This window comes from Diadema antillarum, unplaced genomic scaffold, assembly GCF_040938485.1.
Source record: "Diadema antillarum isolate AM-2024a unplaced genomic scaffold, OU_Dant_1.0 seq00000877_RagTag, whole genome shotgun sequence".
Classification (NCBI taxonomy): Eukaryota; Metazoa; Echinodermata; class Echinoidea; order Diadematoida; family Diadematidae; genus Diadema; species Diadema antillarum.
This window is the reverse complement of record NW_027271741.1, coordinates 171,423-193,285: the sequence shown is the minus strand read 5'-3', so window position 1 is coordinate 193,285 and position 21,863 is coordinate 171,423. Positions and strand designations below refer to the sequence as shown.

At 38.0% G+C, this 21,863-nt stretch overlaps 2 protein-coding genes across 10 annotated transcripts in view; one reads left to right on the top strand and one right to left on the bottom strand.

Moving 5' to 3' along the window:
• LOC139740744 (actin-binding LIM protein 1-like) overlaps positions 1 to 3,698 on the top strand; it is a 223,497-nt gene extending 219,799 nt beyond the window's left edge. For all 9 annotated transcript variants that reach the window (XM_071651317.1, XM_071651314.1, XM_071651313.1 and 6 more), the window contains 2 exons: positions 2,563 to 2,634; positions 3,568 to 3,698. In XM_071651317.1, coding sequence (XP_071507418.1) covers positions 2,563 to 2,634; positions 3,568 to 3,681 — 186 coding nt within the window. In that variant the 3' untranslated portion in view covers positions 3,682 to 3,698. The remainder of the gene's footprint in view (positions 1 to 2,562; positions 2,635 to 3,567) is intronic.
• A 12,010-nt stretch (positions 3,699 to 15,708) lies between these two features.
• The window catches only part of LOC139740749 (uncharacterized), a 50,976-nt gene continuing 44,821 nt past the window's right edge, over positions 15,709 to 21,863 (bottom strand). Inside the window, exons 22-27 of the mRNA XM_071651325.1 lie at positions 20,808 to 21,357; positions 20,061 to 20,245; positions 18,885 to 19,100; positions 17,514 to 17,648; positions 16,687 to 16,758; positions 15,709 to 15,846 (exon numbers count right to left, since the gene is read on the bottom strand). Coding sequence (XP_071507426.1) covers positions 15,709 to 15,846; positions 16,687 to 16,758; positions 17,514 to 17,648; positions 18,885 to 19,100; positions 20,061 to 20,245; positions 20,808 to 21,357 — 1,296 coding nt within the window. The remainder of the gene's footprint in view (positions 15,847 to 16,686; positions 16,759 to 17,513; positions 17,649 to 18,884; positions 19,101 to 20,060; positions 20,246 to 20,807; positions 21,358 to 21,863) is intronic.

Below are 21,863 nucleotides of genomic sequence, written 5' to 3'. Positions count from 1 at the left end.
CTGGTTTTGCCATTTCATAACATGCATTTCCCATAGACCCCTGCCTGATTATACACAGGACCAGTCTTCAATAGGGGAATGATGTCGTAGTCATTGAATCTACACAGACAAAGGAGATAACAGTATAAAGCTGGAAACTTGTTCGATGCTTCTTTGTAGAAGTGATTAATACTACCAATAAAGCAGAAACTTGAAAATAAGTGAGAATAGTCATTACCAGTCAGAGGTTTATATTGTACCAATCATTTTGAGAGCTGACTATGACTGTGAGATTTGCTTGTTTTAGGTGGATAATTACCAAATATTACAGTCATTTATAAAAGCAAATTTTCTCTTGCATATCACTATTCATATCCCACCCTATCAGTCTAAGATGGGAAAGGAGGTAATGTTTTTGCATATTTTGCCTGCTTTGGTGTTTTTTTTTAAATCATTTTAGAGTATGCCATGGATGTGGACACTCATCACCTCAACCCCCCACCCCCCCCCCAAAAAAAAAAAAACATTCCCGCAAATATCCTGCAGATCGTATGTGCATAGTCCCATGAATATCCCACTGGTCAGTTGTACATATACAATCTCATGTCCATTTTCCAACCGACATTTGTTTATGCCCCCTCACTATGAGTTACATTGGCCAGATTTTTTTAAACATTTGAATTTCTTTCTTTTTTTCATTTCAGTGGAATGGTACAAATTAAATTTATTCAAATTTTAACACAACCCAGTATGAGTCTAGTGTGCATTCTGTACAAAGCTCTGGTGAGATGGATAAATATGCTGCCTCAATTTTGGCTCTGCTGGAGCTGCTAAGAGTAGATTAATAAACAGCAGAAACTTAAAGGAAAATTTTATCCACCTTTGCTGCTATCATGGCCATTGGTATTTTGGAGCAGGTAATATTTGTAAAGCTTATTTCTTATGTTGCTAAAGCCTTCTTTGTGTTTTATCCTGCCTATAGTCTAGCTGCAAAGGGGATCATTTCTTTATGGGTTTTTTGTATTTTTTTATACCAAAGTAATCCTTTCACTCTGTGAATGTTCTATGATTTGCATCAAAATTATGACTTTTGTAACATGGAGAGGGGAATGCTTTTCCGCATTTTTCAGAGGCAAATGCTAATATTGCGGGTGAATTTACAGGATTTTTACCTCACCTTTGCAATTACCCAGTGGTATGACGCCAATACAGGTGCAAAAAATAAGCCTTTCCCCTGGCAAGCAAGCGAGCTACCCATTCTGTTTTTATCCCTTTCATGTGAGTGCCTGTCACACCGCTTGACCTTCCTGTCTGCGAGTGACCTTTGACCGTCTGCATGATTTTATTGTGTGTAAACACACATGATCGTTTTCATGCAATTTTTGAATAGATGGTATGTGGTTTGCAGAAAATGAAGATGTTAAGAGTTGTGTTATTTTAAAGGATTAATTTGATGTCAAGAAAAAATTTTGGGAGTTTTACTTTCTTTTTTCCCAAATTGATCTGTTGCATATTCGAGTGATATCATAAAAGAAGAACATATCAGGATGGGTGTGGAATATGGTATTCTGAATGTTAAAATGGTGCAAATTTGCTTTCAAACTCCTAGAGTGTGTCTCAATCCATTCACTGCTTAAAGTAACTTTAAAAGTGGAAATTTCAAGTGACAAATTTCTTAGCACTTACATAAGGGTAAAATAAATTTTGCATATTCTAGATTCCAATGTAGACTGCCCACAGATTACCAACAACTGTGTAAATTCATGTGGTCTTAACTAAAGTAAACAAAGTGTTTACAAAGTGTATCATTTCTAGGGAGAATCACAGCATGTGGAAAATATTTGTGAATTTATGTTGACATCTGCAAATATTCCTCGTATGCAACAGACATTTTGTGACATCAAGTGTATGTGATTAGAATAATGGTGCAGCAACCAACAAGTGTATTATGTGTTTAGTAAAGTATAATGTATGCTTCTAGAGGGGCACCTTGCATGATGTGCATGAGGTTGGCCTGTGCATGAATAGGAGGTCAGTCAAGTCTTTGTAACTTAGGAAGCAAATATATGATATGAGAGAGAGGGTTACAATACAGACTGTATATCTTTTGAAATGATATCCTTTGATAGCTGTCCACCTTTCAAAATCCAGCGTTAAAATCACAATCTTACCGTTAACATGCTGCATATTGTACATTGTGATGGGGGAAAAAAAATCTTAAATTTTAAAAGTTGAAGACTTGAGAAGGTTAATAAATTCCTTAAAATTTGCTGCCAAAATGAGTCACATATTTTGAATTTTGGCATTTGATATATTTCTAGTACCACTCATTGTCATCACTAAAAGTTTCCTGCTACCCACCTCTGCATACAATATGTACCACAAGCCTGCTTTGATAAAATGGTTTTCTATATGTAAATCTATTGTTTTATTCAATTGTATGAAGTTTATCTAGTCAGTGTGGGAATTATTGTACCCAGTTTAGTCATAATATTATATTTACCAAACATTTTAGAGCCTTACTTGAATAGATTGTGAGGTATATAAAATAATTCAATGTCTCTATGTGCCTCTCTCCTTTAGTTGTATCCACTTGAAGTACTTAGGACCACAAACTACAGACTACCCAAAGATGTGGACAGAACTCATCTAGAGGTAAGACGATGTTCCTCCTCCTCCACTTCTTTCTTCTCCATCTTTTCCTCCACATTCCCCTGTTTGATCACCTCTTCCTTTTTCCTCCTCCTTCTCATCCTTCTCTTCTCCTCATGTACAATCTTATACTTCTTTCCTTCCTGTCTTTCTCAGCCTCCTCCATCTTTTCATCCTTGCTTTTTCTTCTTCCGTCTTTCCTCATCTTTCGTGACTTCCCTATCATCCTCTGTTCCTTTTTCTACTCTTCTCCTTCCTTCTCTTCCTGCTTTCCTTCTTACTATCTTACATCCTCTTCCTCTTCTTTTGAATCTCTCCCATCCTCCCTTCTTCTCCTCTTCCTACATATCTTTCTCCTCCCAGTTTTCTTCCATCGTTTCCTTCCCTCATCCTTCATCTCTTTTTAGACATGCTCTCTTCTTGCTGTTCTTCTTTAAAGGAAACCCAAACCCAAAGAGCAATGTGGATTGAGAGAAAGTAGCAACACTAGTAGAACGCATCAGTGAAAGTTTTGAGGAAAATCAGACGATTAATGCAAAAGTTATTGATTTTTTAAGTTTTGGTGTTGTAATATCTGGATGAGGAGACTACTAGAGTTCATGATGTCATATGCGGACAACAGTATAAAGAAAATATGAAGAGAATTCCACAAAAAATTCATTTTTCGTGAAAATTACACATTCCATCAACTTGATACTGACATCATGTCAAGGGTAGTAATAGTCAAGTGCTCTTTCATTATACGCTAGAAAAGTGAAAGCATGTTTAATTTTCTTTATATTTTCTTTATATTGTTGTCCACACATGATGTTATAAACTCAAGTAGTCTCCTCATCCAGTCCAACACCTTTTCTCTTTGGAAAAGGTGTTGGAAAATTGTCTGAAGTGGTGCAAACAGATCCTGAATTTTTCATCTTCTTTCTTTCCCCATCTCAGTATCATCTGTCGAATGAAGACTTCTACCGAGCCTTTGGTATGACCTTTGAAGATTTCCACGTACTTCCAAGATGGCGGCAAGTAACGATGAAGAAACAGGCTTTGCTTTTCTGAGTCAGCGAGTATTAGGTGAGTGTGTGTATATGTTTGTGTGTATTCATTTGTAACATTACCTTGTACAGTTATCAAAGATAGAAATCTGTGAATTCTCCTAGTTTACAAAATTGTCATCTCAGGCACCAAAATAGGGACAAAATCATGATTTTTTTTTGAGGGCCTTGGTAGGAAAAAATTCAACCTGGTTACCAATCTAAAAAAAACGTATGGACTAGCAAGAAATCATTCCATTGCCATTTATTAGCTCACCTGAGCCAAAGGCTCAAGTGAGCTATTGCGATCGCCCTTCGTCCAGCGTCCGTCGTGCGTCGTCCGTCGTCCGTCGTCCGTCGTGCGTCGTGCGTCGTGCGTAAACTTTTTACATTTTCATCTTCTTCTTGAAAACCCCAAGACCGATTTTCATCAAACTTGGCAGGTAGCATCCCTAGGGGGTTAGGAACTCAATTTGTTAAAATGGGCACCGTGCCCCACCCAGGGGGCCCCCAGGTGGGCCCAAACCCCCCAGAATTAAGGAATCTGTAAAAATCTTCTTCTCTAGAACCAGAAGTGATAGAGCTAAGTTGATACTATGAGTTAGTACATTGATGACTGTAGTTTCAAGTTTGTTCATGGCAGAATCAGGGGTGCCCCCCTTGGGACCCAGGGGAGGGGGGTGGGGAAGGGTTCTAATGGGGCCTAAATTGTACATTTTCATCTTCTTCTTGAGAACCCCATGACCCATTTTCACCAAACTTGGCAGGTAGCATCCCTAGGGGGTTAGGAACTCAATTTGTTAAAATGGGCACCATGCCCCACCCAGGGGGCCCTCAGGGGGCCCAAGCCCCCCAAAATTAAGGATTCTGCAAAAATCTTCTTCTCTAGAACCAGAAGTGATAGTGCTTAGTTAATACTATGAGTTAGTACATTGATGACTGTAGTTTCAAGTTTGTTCATGGCAGAATCAGGGGTGCCCCCCTTGGGACCCAGGGGAGGGGGTGAGGAGGGGTCCTAATGGGGCCTAAATTGTACATTTTTATCGTCTTCTTGAGAACCCCATGACCCATTTCCACCAAACTTGGCAGGTAGCATCCCTAGGGGGTTAGGATCTCAATTTCTTAAAATGGGCACCATGCCCCACCCAGGGGGCCCCCAGGGGTCCCAAACCCCCCAAATGAAGGAATCTTTATAAATCTTCTCTAGAATCAGAAGTTATAGAGCTGAGATAATACTATGAGTGAGTACATTAATGACTGTAGTTTCAAGTTTGTTCATAGGAGATCCAGGGGTGCCCCTCTTGGGTAGGGGGGGGGGGGGGGTGGTTGGAAGGGTCCAAATGGGGGCCTGAATTGTACATTTTCATCTTCTTCCTGAAAACCTCATGATGGATTTTTGTCAAACTTGGCAGGTAGCATCCCTAGGGGGTCAGGATCTCAATTTATCAAAATGGGCACCATGCCCCACCCAGAGGGCCCCAGGGGGCCCCAATCCCCCCAAATTAAGGAATCTTAAAAAAAATTGGGCCTTTATTGTACATTTTCATCTTCTACTTGAGAATGCCTGGTCAAATTTTGGTAGAGCTGTGAATAATTTAGGTTAGTGACTGCGTGAAAGGTGAACTTGCGATACTCAGGTGAGCGCTAGACCCGCGGGTCTCTTGTTTTTTCAATAGTGTATTGTGTTTACAACATGATGCATAACACCTATCACATGTCTCATGATATGTGTGTGTATTTCTGTATTTGGTGCTAACTGAGTAAAGCTGAATTGTGTAATTCTTTTTCTTTCCATTTCTGTACAAATCTTAATGATGAAGCCAATGTAGTGCCAGTATTGGAACTGTATAAAAATCAAGAGGATAAACTTACAAATGTAACTACAGAAGAAGTTCTGATGTACACATGTATATACAGCATTTTGTAATTCCTGATACTATTTTGACTTTTAATTGTCATTATCATCATCATAATCATCTTTATCATCTTCATTGTCATCTTTATGTCATGATCATGATCATCATCTTATGTTCATCATCACCAACATCACCATCACCATCATCATCATCTTCATCATCATCTTCATCATCACCAATATTACCATCATCACCATCATCACCACCATCATCATCATCATCACCATCATCATCTTCACAATTATGATGATAATCATCCAGATCATAATCTTCATTTGTATCACAATCTTCAACATCATCATCTTCTATTCGTGATTGTCAACATCATTATCATCATCATACAGAAAACAATGAATTGCATACCCTTGTCTTTGTTTCTCCTTCATTATGTGTTGTACATGTAGGTCTCGAGGGAATAGCATTGAAAGAAAGACACCCGCATTTGATGGTGGTGAGGATTTGAGCAGCTGACGAATGCACTGTTCCGAGGAGGTCGTTATCAACTTCAACAAAATCGGCTGAATCTACTCTAATAGGATGGAGGAGACTGAGTGACGGAGATGCGTTTCAGTTTGGTCTCTCGCGGTTGGGACCGGACTAGATTTGTTTTATTGACACTATAAAAAGAAAGGGCAAGTTGCAAGATTGATGTCATATAAATTTGATATCAGATGTGAATATCCAGTGACTCTTGAAGAATTTGCTCATTGTGCATGCATTTTTGTGTGATCTGAGAAAGACAAAAAGAGAATTTGATTAAAAGAAAAAAAAAAAACTATAAAATCACCTTAATTCAAATGAGTAGACACACTCAAACACGTATTGTTTTTGCAAGCATATAGTGCACGTACAGTGTAAATTTTACACATTTTGAACACACTTTATATAGCTATACTGTTTGAGCGTAACACAAAAACTTTGTGAATTAGTACATGTATATAAGTTCACATGTTTCACACTGCATGTACGCAAGTCCTATGCAAAATGGCGAAGTGGAGTGCACTAAGGAAGTTTAGGAGCAAGACTACATGTTATTGGCTTATCATGCCACTGCCACATACATTGAAAAAAAAAGCAACAATGTGAATAAATGTCAAAGTCTTGAGAGTAAACTAAGCAAGGCATATATTAAAGAAATGGTGATTTAATTGACCGAGATGCTATAATGGTGTTGGTTTGATTGATGATTTGATGAGATTGGCAGTGGATGTTAAGCAAATGGTCAGATAACTCAGTTAACATCATTTGTTATCACCGAAGAATGGCAATTGGACAGATATCATCAACATATTTCATGGCTGTCGTAGCGTGACCTTGTAATAAAAGCAGCATAGATATAACATAGCAATTTAGTTTCTGAGTTGCGCCCGTGTGGTTCATCTGTTTCTCTCATTGATAGTCCAACACAGTAAGATTGAAAAGATATAATGTATAATGTCATATACAAAGTGTACATAGAGAGATCTAATGTTGATATGTAGGGAAGAAAAAAAACAAAACTTGGACAGTTCCGCTTTTCAGAAGAGCGAGCATACTGTACATAGTTTTTCTTTTTTATATAGATTTCTTTTCACTGGTCTGAGAGATCAAGTGTCGGTGTAATTTGGATGACAAATGCCTTCATCATTAGTGTCGCTGCTGAATTCTTGTCTACCAACAGTCCCCACATCCTTGAGTTTTATTGTCCTCCCTTGTCAAGTCAACGCTGGAGTTTGGAGAAGTTGGAAGAGATGATACCCTCTTCCTGCGTGTTAATTTGCAAAAAAAGAATGAATAAATTTTGAAGATGGTGTAGTCGTGTCCTATTACTTTCGTGGTGATGGAAGTTTGGATTGCTGTTCTTGTAAGACTTATTCCCTCTAGCTTTAGATAGGTAGTCACAACACTATTACAAATGTACATAGTGTTTTGTTATGCAGTGTCTCGACAAAACAGCCTTGCGCGAAGACCACCTAATATCTGACGTCACCTGAGCAGTGTTTTTAGAAGAAGATCATCAATGTGTCATTCTGGCTTGATGCAGGATGCTTTGTTAGTAACGGGCAAAGATACCTTTACGAGGACAATCATCTTTATTTCTACGTCAAAGCCATCTTCAAGTCCTTTTGCTTTGTAGAGAGTAATGATTAACCCTTTGACTACTACTTATTTGAAATGCCATGGACATCTTGTACAGTATAGTTGCTGATGATGCTGACATAGATAATGCAGATACGCACCAGTCCATTGCATCCGTGCGTTGTTTAACAGTGCAGTACCTGCATTCACATGATGTCATCTGTTGTTCGTGCCATCAAGGGCAAACCGCCACAGCTCATTTTTTGTGTGATTATGAAGTGACTAGAATTTGCTCATGCGAAGTCACCATTTGTTCAGAAGCTAACAGCCATAACGAATCAAACTTGTTTTTTTGTTGTTGCGGTCAATTGCATGGCCGTGAAAGGGGTATAAAATCAGTAAAATTGCTTCTAAAAACTTGCAAATATCTACAGGATTCACCTTCAGTACACCCCTTTCCTACTGACAAATAATTTTCCTGCCTCTTTTTTTTTTGTGTGAAGTACAACTGATATGCATTGAAGGTTGTTGGGATCTGGTGCATTTCATCCCTAATTTTTTCCATACTTTCTGACCATGGTAGCTTGTATATTAGTATGATTTAAGATTTGTTGAATATCAGCTCAAATTAGGTGAACAGTTTGAAACCAATCTGTATTCATTCAATGACTGTCTTCATTATCATTTTACTTTGAATGCTCAAGGCATTTTCCAGTGGCCTTAAAAAGATAAAGCAGTCACTTCATTATTTTAACTGATCGATGTAGCAGGACAGCCAGATTGATATTTTGACGTGTTTTACCCGAGAAGTTATGGTTAGTATTTCTTGTTCACGACAACCTTCAATGTTTAGCAAATAATATGTGAGCTGCCAGCTTATACCAACAGAAGATTTGAAAAAAAGGTAAAAAATGAAGGAGAAAGGTAAAAATGTAATCGTGATAAATATTTCTCAGCCCTTTAAAGCTCTTACTTCTGACCAATGGTGAATTATTGTTATGTTATTTGTTATTTTGTTCTTGTACATGTAACATGTGCCCATTGATGTTGGACAGTCATACAAGTTATGGCCATGTTTTCTCTGTGCACCATATCTTATGTATTAGACTGTTGGAATGCCAAGCACTTTAAGACTTGGCAAAATTTAACTTAAAAAAAAATCATGATGTAACTGTCGAAAGTGCAAAGTATATTTTGATGACCAGATTCGCATTAGGTCAGAAATTAAATTATTTGAGTGGAGTAATTTAAGATTTAATAATGCAAATGAAAATTATAGATTTCCAATGATATTATGATATTGGATGCAAAACCACCTCTTCCATTCATTGTATGAATTCTCATGTCTGTGATAACTTATGTTTGTTATCAAATAAGTAAATACTCATGTTTTACAATGTTAGCGTGCTTTTCACCCCAAAATTGGACGTTTAATTGTTCCACCTGTTGAAAGTCTTCTTTGAAGTGTATTCACTTTCTTCAAAACAGAGGAATTAAGTAGTTGGATATGTGTTGGGTATGTAAGATAATGTTCAGTTGGCTGGTTTCATTTCCAGTGTATTTTGCTTTTGGACAAAGTGTTGCTTTTGGTTCATCTGTATAAAGTGTAGAAATAATGTAATGTGAATAAGAGCTTTTTATTTGCACTGCACTTGAGTATCATCAGCTGGATAAATATGTATCTTCTATTATTTATGCTCATCGTGAAAGTGCTAGACTGTGGAAATGTGTCGTCTTTATGCGTAAAAACTGAAATATAATTTTATCTACTGCATGGCTTCAAGAAGATTATGTTTTTAGTGCAAGGGTATTTTGCCAGTTTTATTTTTCTGATGGAATTCCTCATTATGAACATGCATGTTGAATCTGGCATTATCGTAACAAATAAAAAACATGCAGATTTTATCCAAAATTGAGTCAACTCTTCAGAATTTCAGTTCAGGCGAGTTATTGCCTTGAATCAGAATTGTACGCGATGATTACTAGTATTTGGATCTATGTTGAACTAACATTAATTTGTAATTAACAGTAATAATTTGATATATTTGTGTGTCAGCTCTTGTGCGTACCTGGTTATTTGCCTTGGGAAACACTATCTTTCCCACATATTATTGTCTGAGTTGGTTTGTTCCTATCAGTGCTCTATAGCTTGATCGAAGAAGCGATCGAGCTAGCTGCCTCAGTTTTTTCATTCATCATGTCTGTTGAGTGTTCAGAAATAGTAAGACATCTCATCTTTTACGTCAAACAGTGAAACCTTCCAAAAACACAGAATTCACGCCTGCTCTGTCTAAGATACCAATGTTTTGAATCATGGTTGTGATAGGGTTAAAGTCATTTGTGTTGTTATCTGCTTTGAATAGTGTGAGGAAAAAACAAAACAAAACAGCAACACTCATCCACCTGGTCAAATGATCAATGCATCATGTGATAGTACAAGTCCTTGTGTCCAGCTGTGCTTTTGTTCTCACTTTTGAGTTGATGTTTTTGTAGTTTGATATAATGTAAAGCCTAAGGGATGTGACAGACATCAACGATACTACCTTTGTAATTTCTACAATATTTGTGGAATAAAAGCCTTTTAGTCATTCAATTTCAGCATTAACTTTAAATTTAATGACAGAATGTATGATTAGGTGTCATACACAACATTATGTATCTTAAAATGGAGTAGTTGCAATACAGTGTATTTGGATTTTTTTCCTCTCTCTCTTTTCCACAGAGATATTGTAAATTGAGAGTAGAGGAGAGATTTTTAAATGATACCAAGTTTCAACTGAGGAAGGTGTGTGCAAATGATTGGTAATTATATGTATTCAAGCACTCAAAGTGGGGTTTACATGCAATTTCCATTGACATGGAATCTTTGACATTGTTTTAAGGCAAGGGTTTAAAACCAGGTGGAAAAAGAAAACCCACTGTTCAGCAGCAGGTTGTTGGTTCTTATATTTTGATGTCTTGGCCTGTGTATGCCTAAACTGGAGTCAATGGAAAGTGTGTGTAATGAGAAGATATTATAAAGTATCTTCAGTGCGTCGATTATTGTTCAATCGATTATTCACAGTAGACTGTGTTGTCGTCTTCTGTGACAGAAACACGTAATGTTAAGCAGATACACAAGTAAATCAGTACATCATTGACTTTATAGTGGTGCATTAAAGGTGTATGTATAACAGCTGTATTAATCGCAATATCAATCAACGCCTCTACTCCACAATTACTGAGAATTTGATGAGCATAATTTGGCCAAATGTTCAATAAATAGAAATTAATGCACTGCAATCATGCATCTCGTTTTGTGTGTCTGTTTTCTGCCTGTTGATACATGTAGCACAGAGAAACCCCTTTATAACAAGGCCACCTGGTCCATTGATTTTACTTCGTTTATAACAGGTACCTTGTTGTATATATATTTTTTTTAAATGCTAAAAGAGAGACCAGTTAAATACAGCAGTGGAAAATCAGGACCACTAAATTCTCTTGGTTTAAAGTGGCACCTGGTTGTATAAGCATGCTTGCAACAGGGTAACCTCATAATGAGCTGCGTGGGACCAATGAAATTTCCTTGCTATATGGGAGATCTTGTTATATCAGGGATAAAAATGAAAGAATACAAAGGAATGGGAATTGTACAATTACAGTTGTACGTTGTTACATCAGGTATCTCACTATATATGACCCTGTTATAATGACGTTCCACTGTAGTACTTATGACTGAGAAAGTCATTTTGACTCTGTGATGCATTTGATTGCTTTCTTGTTGAGGCCATATTGAATGACTAAAAAACTTAATATTGAACCATAACAGGCTATCATAATTTTAGCCATACACTGTTTTGTTTTGTTTTTAAGGAGGCATAATACAATTGCATTGAAAACCATCCATAAAAAGTGGAAACTTTCACAGCATGACTGTTGTGCACTGGGACTGTTATTTTGGATTTCATTTCATTATAATTTGGGGGACATGAGTAAGTGTGTAAACATTGAAATATATCCAAGAATATTAGCAAGTTGTTATTTTCACACTTAACTAGTTCAGTAGAGCATGATATTTGCACACACACACACACACACACACACACACACACACACACAATGTCCACACTGTGAAATATTTGATTCCATGTTTACAGTGAATTTGACTCCCAAAGGTTTTGCATGTCTATATGTTTGAATATGACATAAAAGTGTGACACAAATAGCCCTTATTACTGAAGAAAAAGGACTGTAAATTCTATTTTCGTTATAAATTACTTTTTATTTAGTTATTTCAAATAATTTCACATCAACAGAACTTTACATTGCTGTTGCATCTCTGATAAAATACATATTATCTATAAAATGACATCTTCATATTAAACCAAAAAAAATCCTTCAAAATGTTAATGAATATTCATGACAATATGCAGTAATCAAGCATCAGAACCAGGTACTGTAGTTGTTTATACCAAAATACTGTTTTGAACATTTTAGATGTAACATGACATGTGATATGCTGAAGCTCAAGGTTCTGCTTTCAAAAATCTGAGCGTGGTTATTTCCAGATTTTTATGATTAGCAAGATTGTGGTTTGATAGTGAACTAACACAGTTGATACACATGATCATTATACAGTCTCATGTTGCTATGGATTACTGACAGGCTAAAAAAAAAAGAAGAAAACTTCAAACAGTAAACATTGTCAACTATAACCAGATAGTCACACAAAACATTGCAAACAAGATATAAATAATGTTATATGCAGGTCTCATCACTTGGGGCCATTAAAATCTTTAAATCTGAAATTTGGGTGGCCTGAACTAAATGGAAACATAACAATCCAATTTGAATCTTAAGTGCCCGATCTAGCCACCAAAAGAGAGCCTTCTTGGAAATTTTGTGGCCTAAAATCAATATCTAGTGCCCCTGGCCATTGCTATTATGGAGCCCTTGTGCAATATGCATGTACCGTATACCTGGTACAATATGCATGCTGCACTGCTTGCCAAGCAATATAGATATCTTCTCTGCCCATTTCCAGAATTCCTGGCCTCAAGCTTTAACTGCTGTAAAACTATGAATATTCATGGCGGAAAATTTTCCCGAACTGGAGCCAATGGCCTTTATCACAGCTTGAAATTTTTGCAAATTGCCACTGGTATTCAATACATATAGTGTAGACAAGAACTTTCGAGTGCATTTAAATTTCACAAATCCTGGCTTTCACAAAATTCACATTTCTGGTTTTACAATAAGCTCCTGCTGCCTACATGTAGGTGTTGTATATTCTCATAGAATTATCACACAATGCCCCTGGATTACACATTCAATTGGGTAACATAAGTTCATACAAGTTAATCATTAACACTCAAATAACAACACATAACTATATTCATCCATCAGCATATTTGTAGGGTATTCATTTTCTTTCATGTACGACATCAATCACCAGGATTGAAATCATAAGACTTTGAGATCATCAGAATCAAATTTTACCATTCATGCCAGCAAAGAGACGATTATTCAATCGAACTGAAATCAATTTTAGCCTCTTGGAATGTACACACATCAATTTTTAAGTCTACTTTTGCATATCAATGCAGATTTGCGCGCATCATCTATGCATTACGGAAGATATCTGATCTTAATTACAGCATCAACTCCAAATTCATAAGGTGAGGATGATTCTGCACCATCTATCAACATTTAAACAAAGTCTGCCCTTTCGTGACAAACAAAAATCGTAAATCAAAAATTGCACCTTTTTATAAGTTTCAACTTGCACCAAGTGTGACACATTCACACTTTTGACTTCAATACTCAGAATTTTGGTCAAGGTGTTTTATCACAGGTGGTGTCTGTCATATACAGACAGACTGATATTAACATCATTATTGAATACTTTCTCCAAAAGAGTATTGACATACTTCTGAGAAATAACTTTGGCAACAACAAATCACACAAGGTGATCATTTGGACAGATATGTGATTTTGCTGCAAGATTATGTTATATGTAAAATTCAATATGTCAGTGGTAGTTACGCGTTGGCCTTTCAAGAATGTGTTGTGGGTGGATTACTAAGGACATTATCAAGTTAAACATAAATATATCTATGGTTACTCAAGGTGTTTTGATATGATTATCAATTAATGTCTCCCAGCACTAGATTGGGAACTACATGTATGAGCAAGATCAGCATGATTGGGTAAATGATACAAACAGTACACATTTGGGTAATTACATGTTTGGATGGATTAAAACTCAAGGTTTCAGTCTTACATGGTACATATTATTTAGATTCACTTGAACACCACATATAGATTCACACATATACAAAGTGTTAACACAAACTGTGTACATATTTTGCAATTCTATAATGTAACTGCATTGTCCGAGTACAGCAATACGAATTATGTAATATTTTGAAATATAAATACACATTTACATCTTTTTCGTTTACTTGCACAATTGTTTAGAATGTCGGGTGATCAGTCAATCTGATTTTCACAATGCCTCTACTAAAAACATTTTCAAATGAGCTCATGATCTGTTTTAATAAATACAATATACAACTTTTACTTACGTATGATACAGTTGTACTGAATAAAAAGTAGGTTTTATGCATCAAAAATGTGTACAGACCAATAACTTTGCATGGAGTACATTTTATACCAAAAATATACACAATATTACGGTAAAAAAAACACATTTTGATAAGAAGACTGCTGAATTTTAGGAAGTGCATGTTGTTTTCTTCAAAAAACTTGGACGGACCTCAATATCACTTCATGCAGTTGAATAGGAAATGTGGCGGACCCTGTTTTATACAAATGGACAAATTTCATCGATTCTTTTTGTACATCACTGTTAATACACAACAAGTTCAGGCAAATGTTTACAGTACCTATTTACTGCTGTATGACAGGTTTGCAGAGAAAACCATTCATGAACTTTGTTGCCAGTAATTTGCAGCACATTCAGAACATTCAATTTAATCAAGGAGTTACCAGACACCTTGATTTAACTAATCTCCCTTAAACTCATCTTCCCCTACTCTACAACTAAGACTGGATGCAGCATTCTTGCTGAATTGACTATGAAGCTTTTAACTCGTTGAGGACGAGTCCCGAGTATACTCTGTCCTCAACGGGTTAACACTGACCTGCAGACTTCACCACGGAATCACATACAACTGTATTGTGAGGCAATTCAACCTTTTGTCTCACCTGATCTTACATTTCAATCATTTACATATAAACATGAACCACCAAGGGCATAATCCCATGTTAATTCAACAAACATATCGAAAATACAAAATGTGCACATAGAATACACTCTCTGTAATATCAATCGGCAGCAGCCTTGTAATAAACATCAACCAATCAATCAAGTTGATAAGTATTTTCATTTCATAGACATGTGAGCAAGTATGAAATTAAATATTATTCATCACTCCCACAGATGGATTTAAGAATAAAGCCTCAGTGATTTGATGTCTTAGCAAAGGAACATAAATCACGAGCAATGAAGAGCATATGCAATGAACTGACATTGATCACGATAACATAATCACATTATTTCTTAACCCGTTGAGGACAGGCAAATTTTGCTACAACACGCATTTCCAATAGACCCCTGCCCAAGTGTACTCAGGACTCATCCTAAATGGGTTAGTATAGGGTATGTCTTCAGCTGTACATTAACAAACTCACTCACATGAATCAATGTGCTTCAGTCCAATAGAAATGCCATGGTGACACAATAGAAGATTATGTAATCTCCATTCACTGACAATTAGTTTCAATGACATTTGTGCCAACTGACGTACAAGGCACAGTAAGGCCCAGTCAATATTTCTAGCATGACATCAGGAGTTGTGATAAGGACATGAACGCAAGGTCATTCAACATCAGATCAGCCATAAAAGAGTTTAACACTACATACCGAGTGTCATGATAAAACTCACACATTAGAGCAAAACGGATAAAAACCTTTGTTCCAATTTGAGCAAAGACTGTGAGGAGACACATCACAACCATAGAAGTCCTTGCCAGATGTGTGGCATCTGTAGAACAGACGGGTTTGGCCCCTTCTCTCACACCCTTGGGCCCCGGTGGGACTGCCCCTCCCTCCTCCTGCCTTCTCTCTCGCCCCGCCCCCGATGGTCCTTCTTCCTCTTGTTGTCACGGTGATGATCCCGGCTTCTTTTGGGAGCGGGATCTTTGGCAGCACGCTTTTCAAGAAAGACAATACACAACATCATACATTTGTATAGTTCTCTGTAATCCAGTCCTGAATGCAAACAACATTTTCATGTCTTTATTTCAATTCAAATTTGAGTTATGGAAGGTTCGTCAAATCAAATTCAACTTTGGTAACTTCAGAGACTCCAACCCCAAGCACCTTCTGATCTGGAGATTCTCCCGCCCGAAACCCCTAGCAAACGGGAGACTCCAAGTTGATGTGTGCGAAGCGCGAAGTTCCTAGGGTTCTAGATATTCTCTGGTACTATCTAAGGCTTATTTCTTCAACATACGATAGCAATAAGTAAGAAACCCTTTCCACCGGGAGACACAGAGCCAGGGCGGGAGAAATCAAATCTCAAGCGGGAGAAAGGGAGATTTTGCAAAAATGGGCTTTCGGTGGGAGATCTCCCGTCGAGAACGGGAGAGTTGGAGTCTCTGTAACTTGTACACTTACTGCATGAATGTCCCATGTATTATCAAAAAGCTGGGACACAAGAATAATGTAAATGATGGTATAGATCAAGGTATATCTTAGCCATCATTAGGCTCACAGGGAGTTTAACTTTAAAAAAAAAGACTTTAGACTTTAGTTTCTTTGTAATGTCTCATTGCAATGTTGCAAGCGAAAGATTTCAGTTACATGATGCTGAATAGAAGGGTATCTCTAGGCAATAACTGTAAATACATCAGACAATCTTTTTCTTTTTACTCACTACTCTTATCACACTGTCATAACCAATACATACAATACAAAGCAATATCTTTTACAGTTTGCCTCTACAATGTATCCTACATTTCAATCTCAATCTACACGAAATCCCACTTACCAGTTTTCTTGAGTCTGCTTCTGAAATCTCCTCAATGAAATTTGAGGGCACAAGACCTTTTCTTCCTTTGATCTGCGAATGTTGTGATGAGAAAACAAACCTTTCACTGATACTATCTACTTTGCTACATTGATAACAGACAGTCAGAGTGGATTTTAACGTTAAAGACTACTGCAAACGTGGAAATTTTCACGGTGTTGAAATTTTCGCACATTTCAGAAGCTAGCACGAAAATGAAAGCACGCGTGTATTTTTGCGTGCCATAATGATGTTCGAGTAGTTGATGTCTTGATTCCACAGAATTAAAAACATGCATGTATTGCCCAGCCAAGAATGAAAAATTAGTCGCACGAAAATATCTCCTTTTACGGTATTAAACACAGATTTTTTTGGAATTGTATTTGACATAATAGAGGTAATCTTGACAACTTCTCCAAAAAATTACCAACTTAAAATACTATCAGTTGACATCATTCTACTGGCCATACAAAGGGCTCTTTGTGATATTTTTAATAAAGCTTATGATATCCTTTGTATGGATATTCATTAACCCTTTAAGTGTGTTTGGAGTGCTGATTGGCACAGTAAACCCCATAGCATTGTACACACTGTCCAAAGTCCCTGGTACATACAGGGTTGAACTATTCTGCAAAAACAGAGACGGTACACAGGAGAGCAAACTACTGTACAAAATCCTAACAATACTCAACAGTCATTGGTGATTCAGTAATACACTTGATGACTCACAAACAAGCAGATAATTATATCCACCCAAGCCACACACTTCCATGTACAGCAACAGATCATGATGTGATCCCCACACCTACCTTTCCGTGGTAAAATCCGTCTGCTCGCCGCGGTCCGTACACCGTGATCAAATCTCCTTCGGTAAAGGCAAGCTCGTAGTCAGGATTGTCATTGGGCGAATGATGCTCTGGGTCATAGCTGTACACTGCCATGAACTTTACCAAAAGAGAGAGAGAGAGAGAGAGACATATATATGTGGAGAAACCTGAAAACTTTAATCTGGACAGACGTTCATGCAGGGCTTTTTCCAAAGCAAGACAAATATGTGACCCTGCACCTCAAAACAAACAAAAAGTCGCCAGACATGAATTTTTAGTTAAGACCATATTCTGAAAGAGCAGACTTTAAACTTTAAAATGATGCATAATTCAAATCAAATGAACTCTCCTAACCTATCTAAATATTGGAAAGAAAGCACAAACTCGGGAAAAGAGTGAACTGAGAAAAGAGGCTCTGAAGTACAGGGTCTATTCAAGCGCTTAATCTTTACCAAACCGTGCTGGCTGTGTGATGAATGGGACAAAAAACAGGAAGTAAACCACCAGAGTAACAACAATGAAGGGATTATTGGATTAAACTGAAATTAAGCATGCCTCATTAACACATTCTGTCCATAATTAATGCCTACTTTCAAAGCTGTAGCACTATCCTTTCAAAAGTTATTAGAGTTGAAAGTGAAGAGTTTGGACAAGGTTTTTCAGAAATGAAAAAGGGATTCTAAAGACACCTAATCACACCTTTCTACCAAAAATGTTTGAGATAAACTGCTAAAAAACACACTTTCCTGCCCGTTTTATAATACCAAATATTAGCATAATGTAAAAGAAGACCCGCTCTTTCAGAAAATATGAAAAAGTCAAGTTCGGCTAGGTTGACCCATTTCACTTATTTTCAGTCCTCACGCAAAATCAGTGTGTGCGACTTTATGTTCGTTTTGAGGTGCACGGTCACATATAGGCTCTCTACGTAAAAATGATAGTGAAATTTTGAGGGTTGTTCTCTAAGTGTGGAAATTAAATTAACAAACATGCATGAATAAAAGGCATTTGCCAGTCAGATGTAACTGTTTGTCAAAACAAGATCCTTGAAAGAGGAGAGTGGAGGAGGGAAGCGACATAGGAAGAGTGGAAGGACAGAAAATAGTGACTGTCGAAGGGCAGCGGTGAGCTGGAAGTTGAGGTTGCACTAATGGAGACAGGGAAATAGGAGGCAAAGAGAGAGTTGTAAGAAAGAATAGAGTGAAAACCAGGTAAAGGGTTTGGAGCTGATGGGAGGAGAGATTAGATAAACCAGAAAGGGGGGGGGGAGAGGGGAAGGAAAAGGCTAAAAATCATCCCACAGTGATGAAAATGATAATACAATTTGCTCCAGCCAAGTTTAAGAATCCTTACCAGTCTTTCTTTCTGATTGCGAGCACCAGTGGAGGAAACATCTGAGCTGGCATCTGGGGCCGACTCACTCTTGCCCGACTCCGAGGGAGTGGAAGACGGAATGCTGGAGGTCTGGTTAAAAACGAGCTCCGTCATTGATGACGTCACTCCATTGATGGTCACCGAGCACATGCCAAACTTGTGGACAGACTTTACATAGATGCCATCGACTAGGGCCTGTAAAATAGTGGAAAATATTGACCAAATAATATGACCTTTCTGCAATGAATAAAGTAAGATAGCTTGAAACTCAGTTTTAACCCTTAACTGCTCTTTGTTCACCAATCAGCATGCATGCTTGAGAGTTTTTCTTCCCTGATGGTCTAAAAGATTGTTTTTAGACAGATGTCTAAAAAATAATTGTCAGTGATCCCGGGTTATGGCATTGTGTAGTGCCATGTTGTGCTTGTAAGCTCTACGTAGGCCTACATGTTACGCTTACGGCAGCAAAATCGTAGCAATCAGTGATGATGATCCCAATGCTTATTCAGCACAGTTATAATATTTTTAATTGCAATGATAATAATAATCATTGCCGGTATGATAGGGAAGGAGTTAACTTAGGTAAGGCAAGTGCAGCGCTAAACAAAAACAACTAATTCAACAAAATGGCAGATTTCTTTCTACTTGGTACCCCAGGGTACCAAAAACTGCGTCATATAAAAAAGCTTGGCAAGTTAAAGGTAATGTATAGTACTAGTGGAGATGAGAATTAGGCTTTTAACTTTTTGTAAGATACCGAGAAACCACTTAAGAAATAGTACAGAGCATACCATTTTAAGAGAATTCAAAGTTTATTAGATGAAAATCGGTTTTGGAATCACTGAGACATCAACAAACAAAGTAAAACAAAGTGATCCTAATAAAAGGTGGGTCCCGCTTTTTATTCGGAATGCTCTTTTTTGGATATCTCAGCCAATCTAAAACTGATTTTCAACAAATAAATGTTGAATCCCTGTTAGAATTACATGTTCTTTCATATTTCATGAGAGCTTTCTCATTATCTCAGCAACAAATATTAGAAACATGCAGTTAGGTCTCAACATGAACTACATTTTGTATACACTCCCTTTAAGCTAAGTGCCCGGGCGCACAAAGAGTAGAGAAAGACTTAGAAGACTGTGTTGTTCGGGTTACCTTGGTCATGTGAGCACTGGACACAACCTGCTTCTGCTGGTCATTGATGTAGATCCTATAGCCTACGACCTCTGACCCATTGCTGCGACTCAGGATGTCCATGGAAGGAGGGGTCCAGGTGAGCAGGACGCTGTGCTTGCTGACCACTCGGGCCACGGAAAGGGACCGGGGAGGGTCAGGGATCCCTGCGAAGTTGCAAGAATGCACAGGTCATTATAGTGCTCTAAATCTCTTCCTCAATGCCTACATACATAAAGCGAAGTAAACTTTAATACCAAGCTAATCTTTGAAGAGAATGTCATCTTCTTATGAGACACACTAGGTCATGTCATGTTACATTGATTGAGCATACTAAACAAACAATGAACAACTGTATGAACACAATGAGGAAATTAAATGTGCATGGATTCATATCCATACATAGAAATTACATATACACACACAAAATAACAAATACATATTGTATGTCTATCTCTTGCCTACTCTAACAATATTTCTATCTTTCTATCTATCTATCTATCTATCTATCTATCTATCTATCTATCTATCTATCTATATGTGTGTGTGTTCACCATTATGAAGAGAGATAAAAAATAAATAAAAAGATAAGATTCAAATACTTCTTTCGTATATTGTTTCAGTATCAACATATTAAAAATTGTTATGCTAACATACACAGTAACAAAACAATTACCCTATACAACACATAATCACGTTATACAATTTCTGAAAATATGGATCCCGTACCTGTACCACCACCCATTCCATTCAATGCAGCATGTCCTGGCTGGAGTGCTGAAGGCCCCAGATGTCCAGTCACTGCTTGGTTCCCAGCTAGATTGAGCACATTCTGATGGCTCAATGGCAGAACACCAACAGTAGAGGGAGCCATTCCTGCCAAAGATGATGGCCCATTGGAAACGGGATGTTGGCCAACATTACCAGGTGGAGCAGCTGTGGGCCCCCCAAAGGGGTGGTATGCAGCAGCATTGTTGAGGGGTGGGTAGGCTGAATGGGTGTAGCCCTCAGGTGGGTGTTGCACAGGGAGACCATGACCATTGGTGTCAGTGCTTGGATGGCGGGGAGGGGGATGTTGGAGAGTACCCGTGGGCAACGGAGGGGGCATGGCAGGCAAGTTTGGCATCAGCAAGGAAGGTTGTGTGGGAGGTGCAGCAGGAAGAGGTACAGGTCGGGGTGCCTGGGGTAACCGTGACCCATCCACAAGGTCAAGACCCTCGGACCGGGGTGAAGACTGGGTGTCTAGCAGGCTGGCAAGGTCCGGAGCTACAGATCTCGACTGTGAATATAACAATAAAATACTGGTTTACACACACATCGCCGGCAGAACGTTTTCAAAAGTGGGGGGGGGGGGGGGGGCGCACTTCCGGGTTTCATGTGCTAACAAGCTACATAAAAAAAAGAAAAGGCCTTCTTCTGGTGACACTTCCGGGTTTCTTCAGCTGACAAGCAAAAGGTCTTCAGCACAAAAGAAAAGCCTTACCGCATTCAATCTTCAAGGTTTCTATCTATTTCTTTCTAGTGCCATTTACGCACTTCCAGGGTAAAAAAAGTGGGGGCGGGCCCCAAAGTAGTGACACCTTATGTATTCCTTTGTATGGTGCAAAAAAGTGGGGGGCCTGAGCCCCCCGGCCCCCCGGTTCCGCCGGCCCTGTTCCATACACACTTCTAGCCAAGATTTCAGATTTCATGCTCATAAGAAACCTTGATTCCACTAAAAATCTCGTGTAATCTAATCCTCAATCTAGAAAGCCTTGCAGAAAGAGAGATTGTGATAAATTGTCA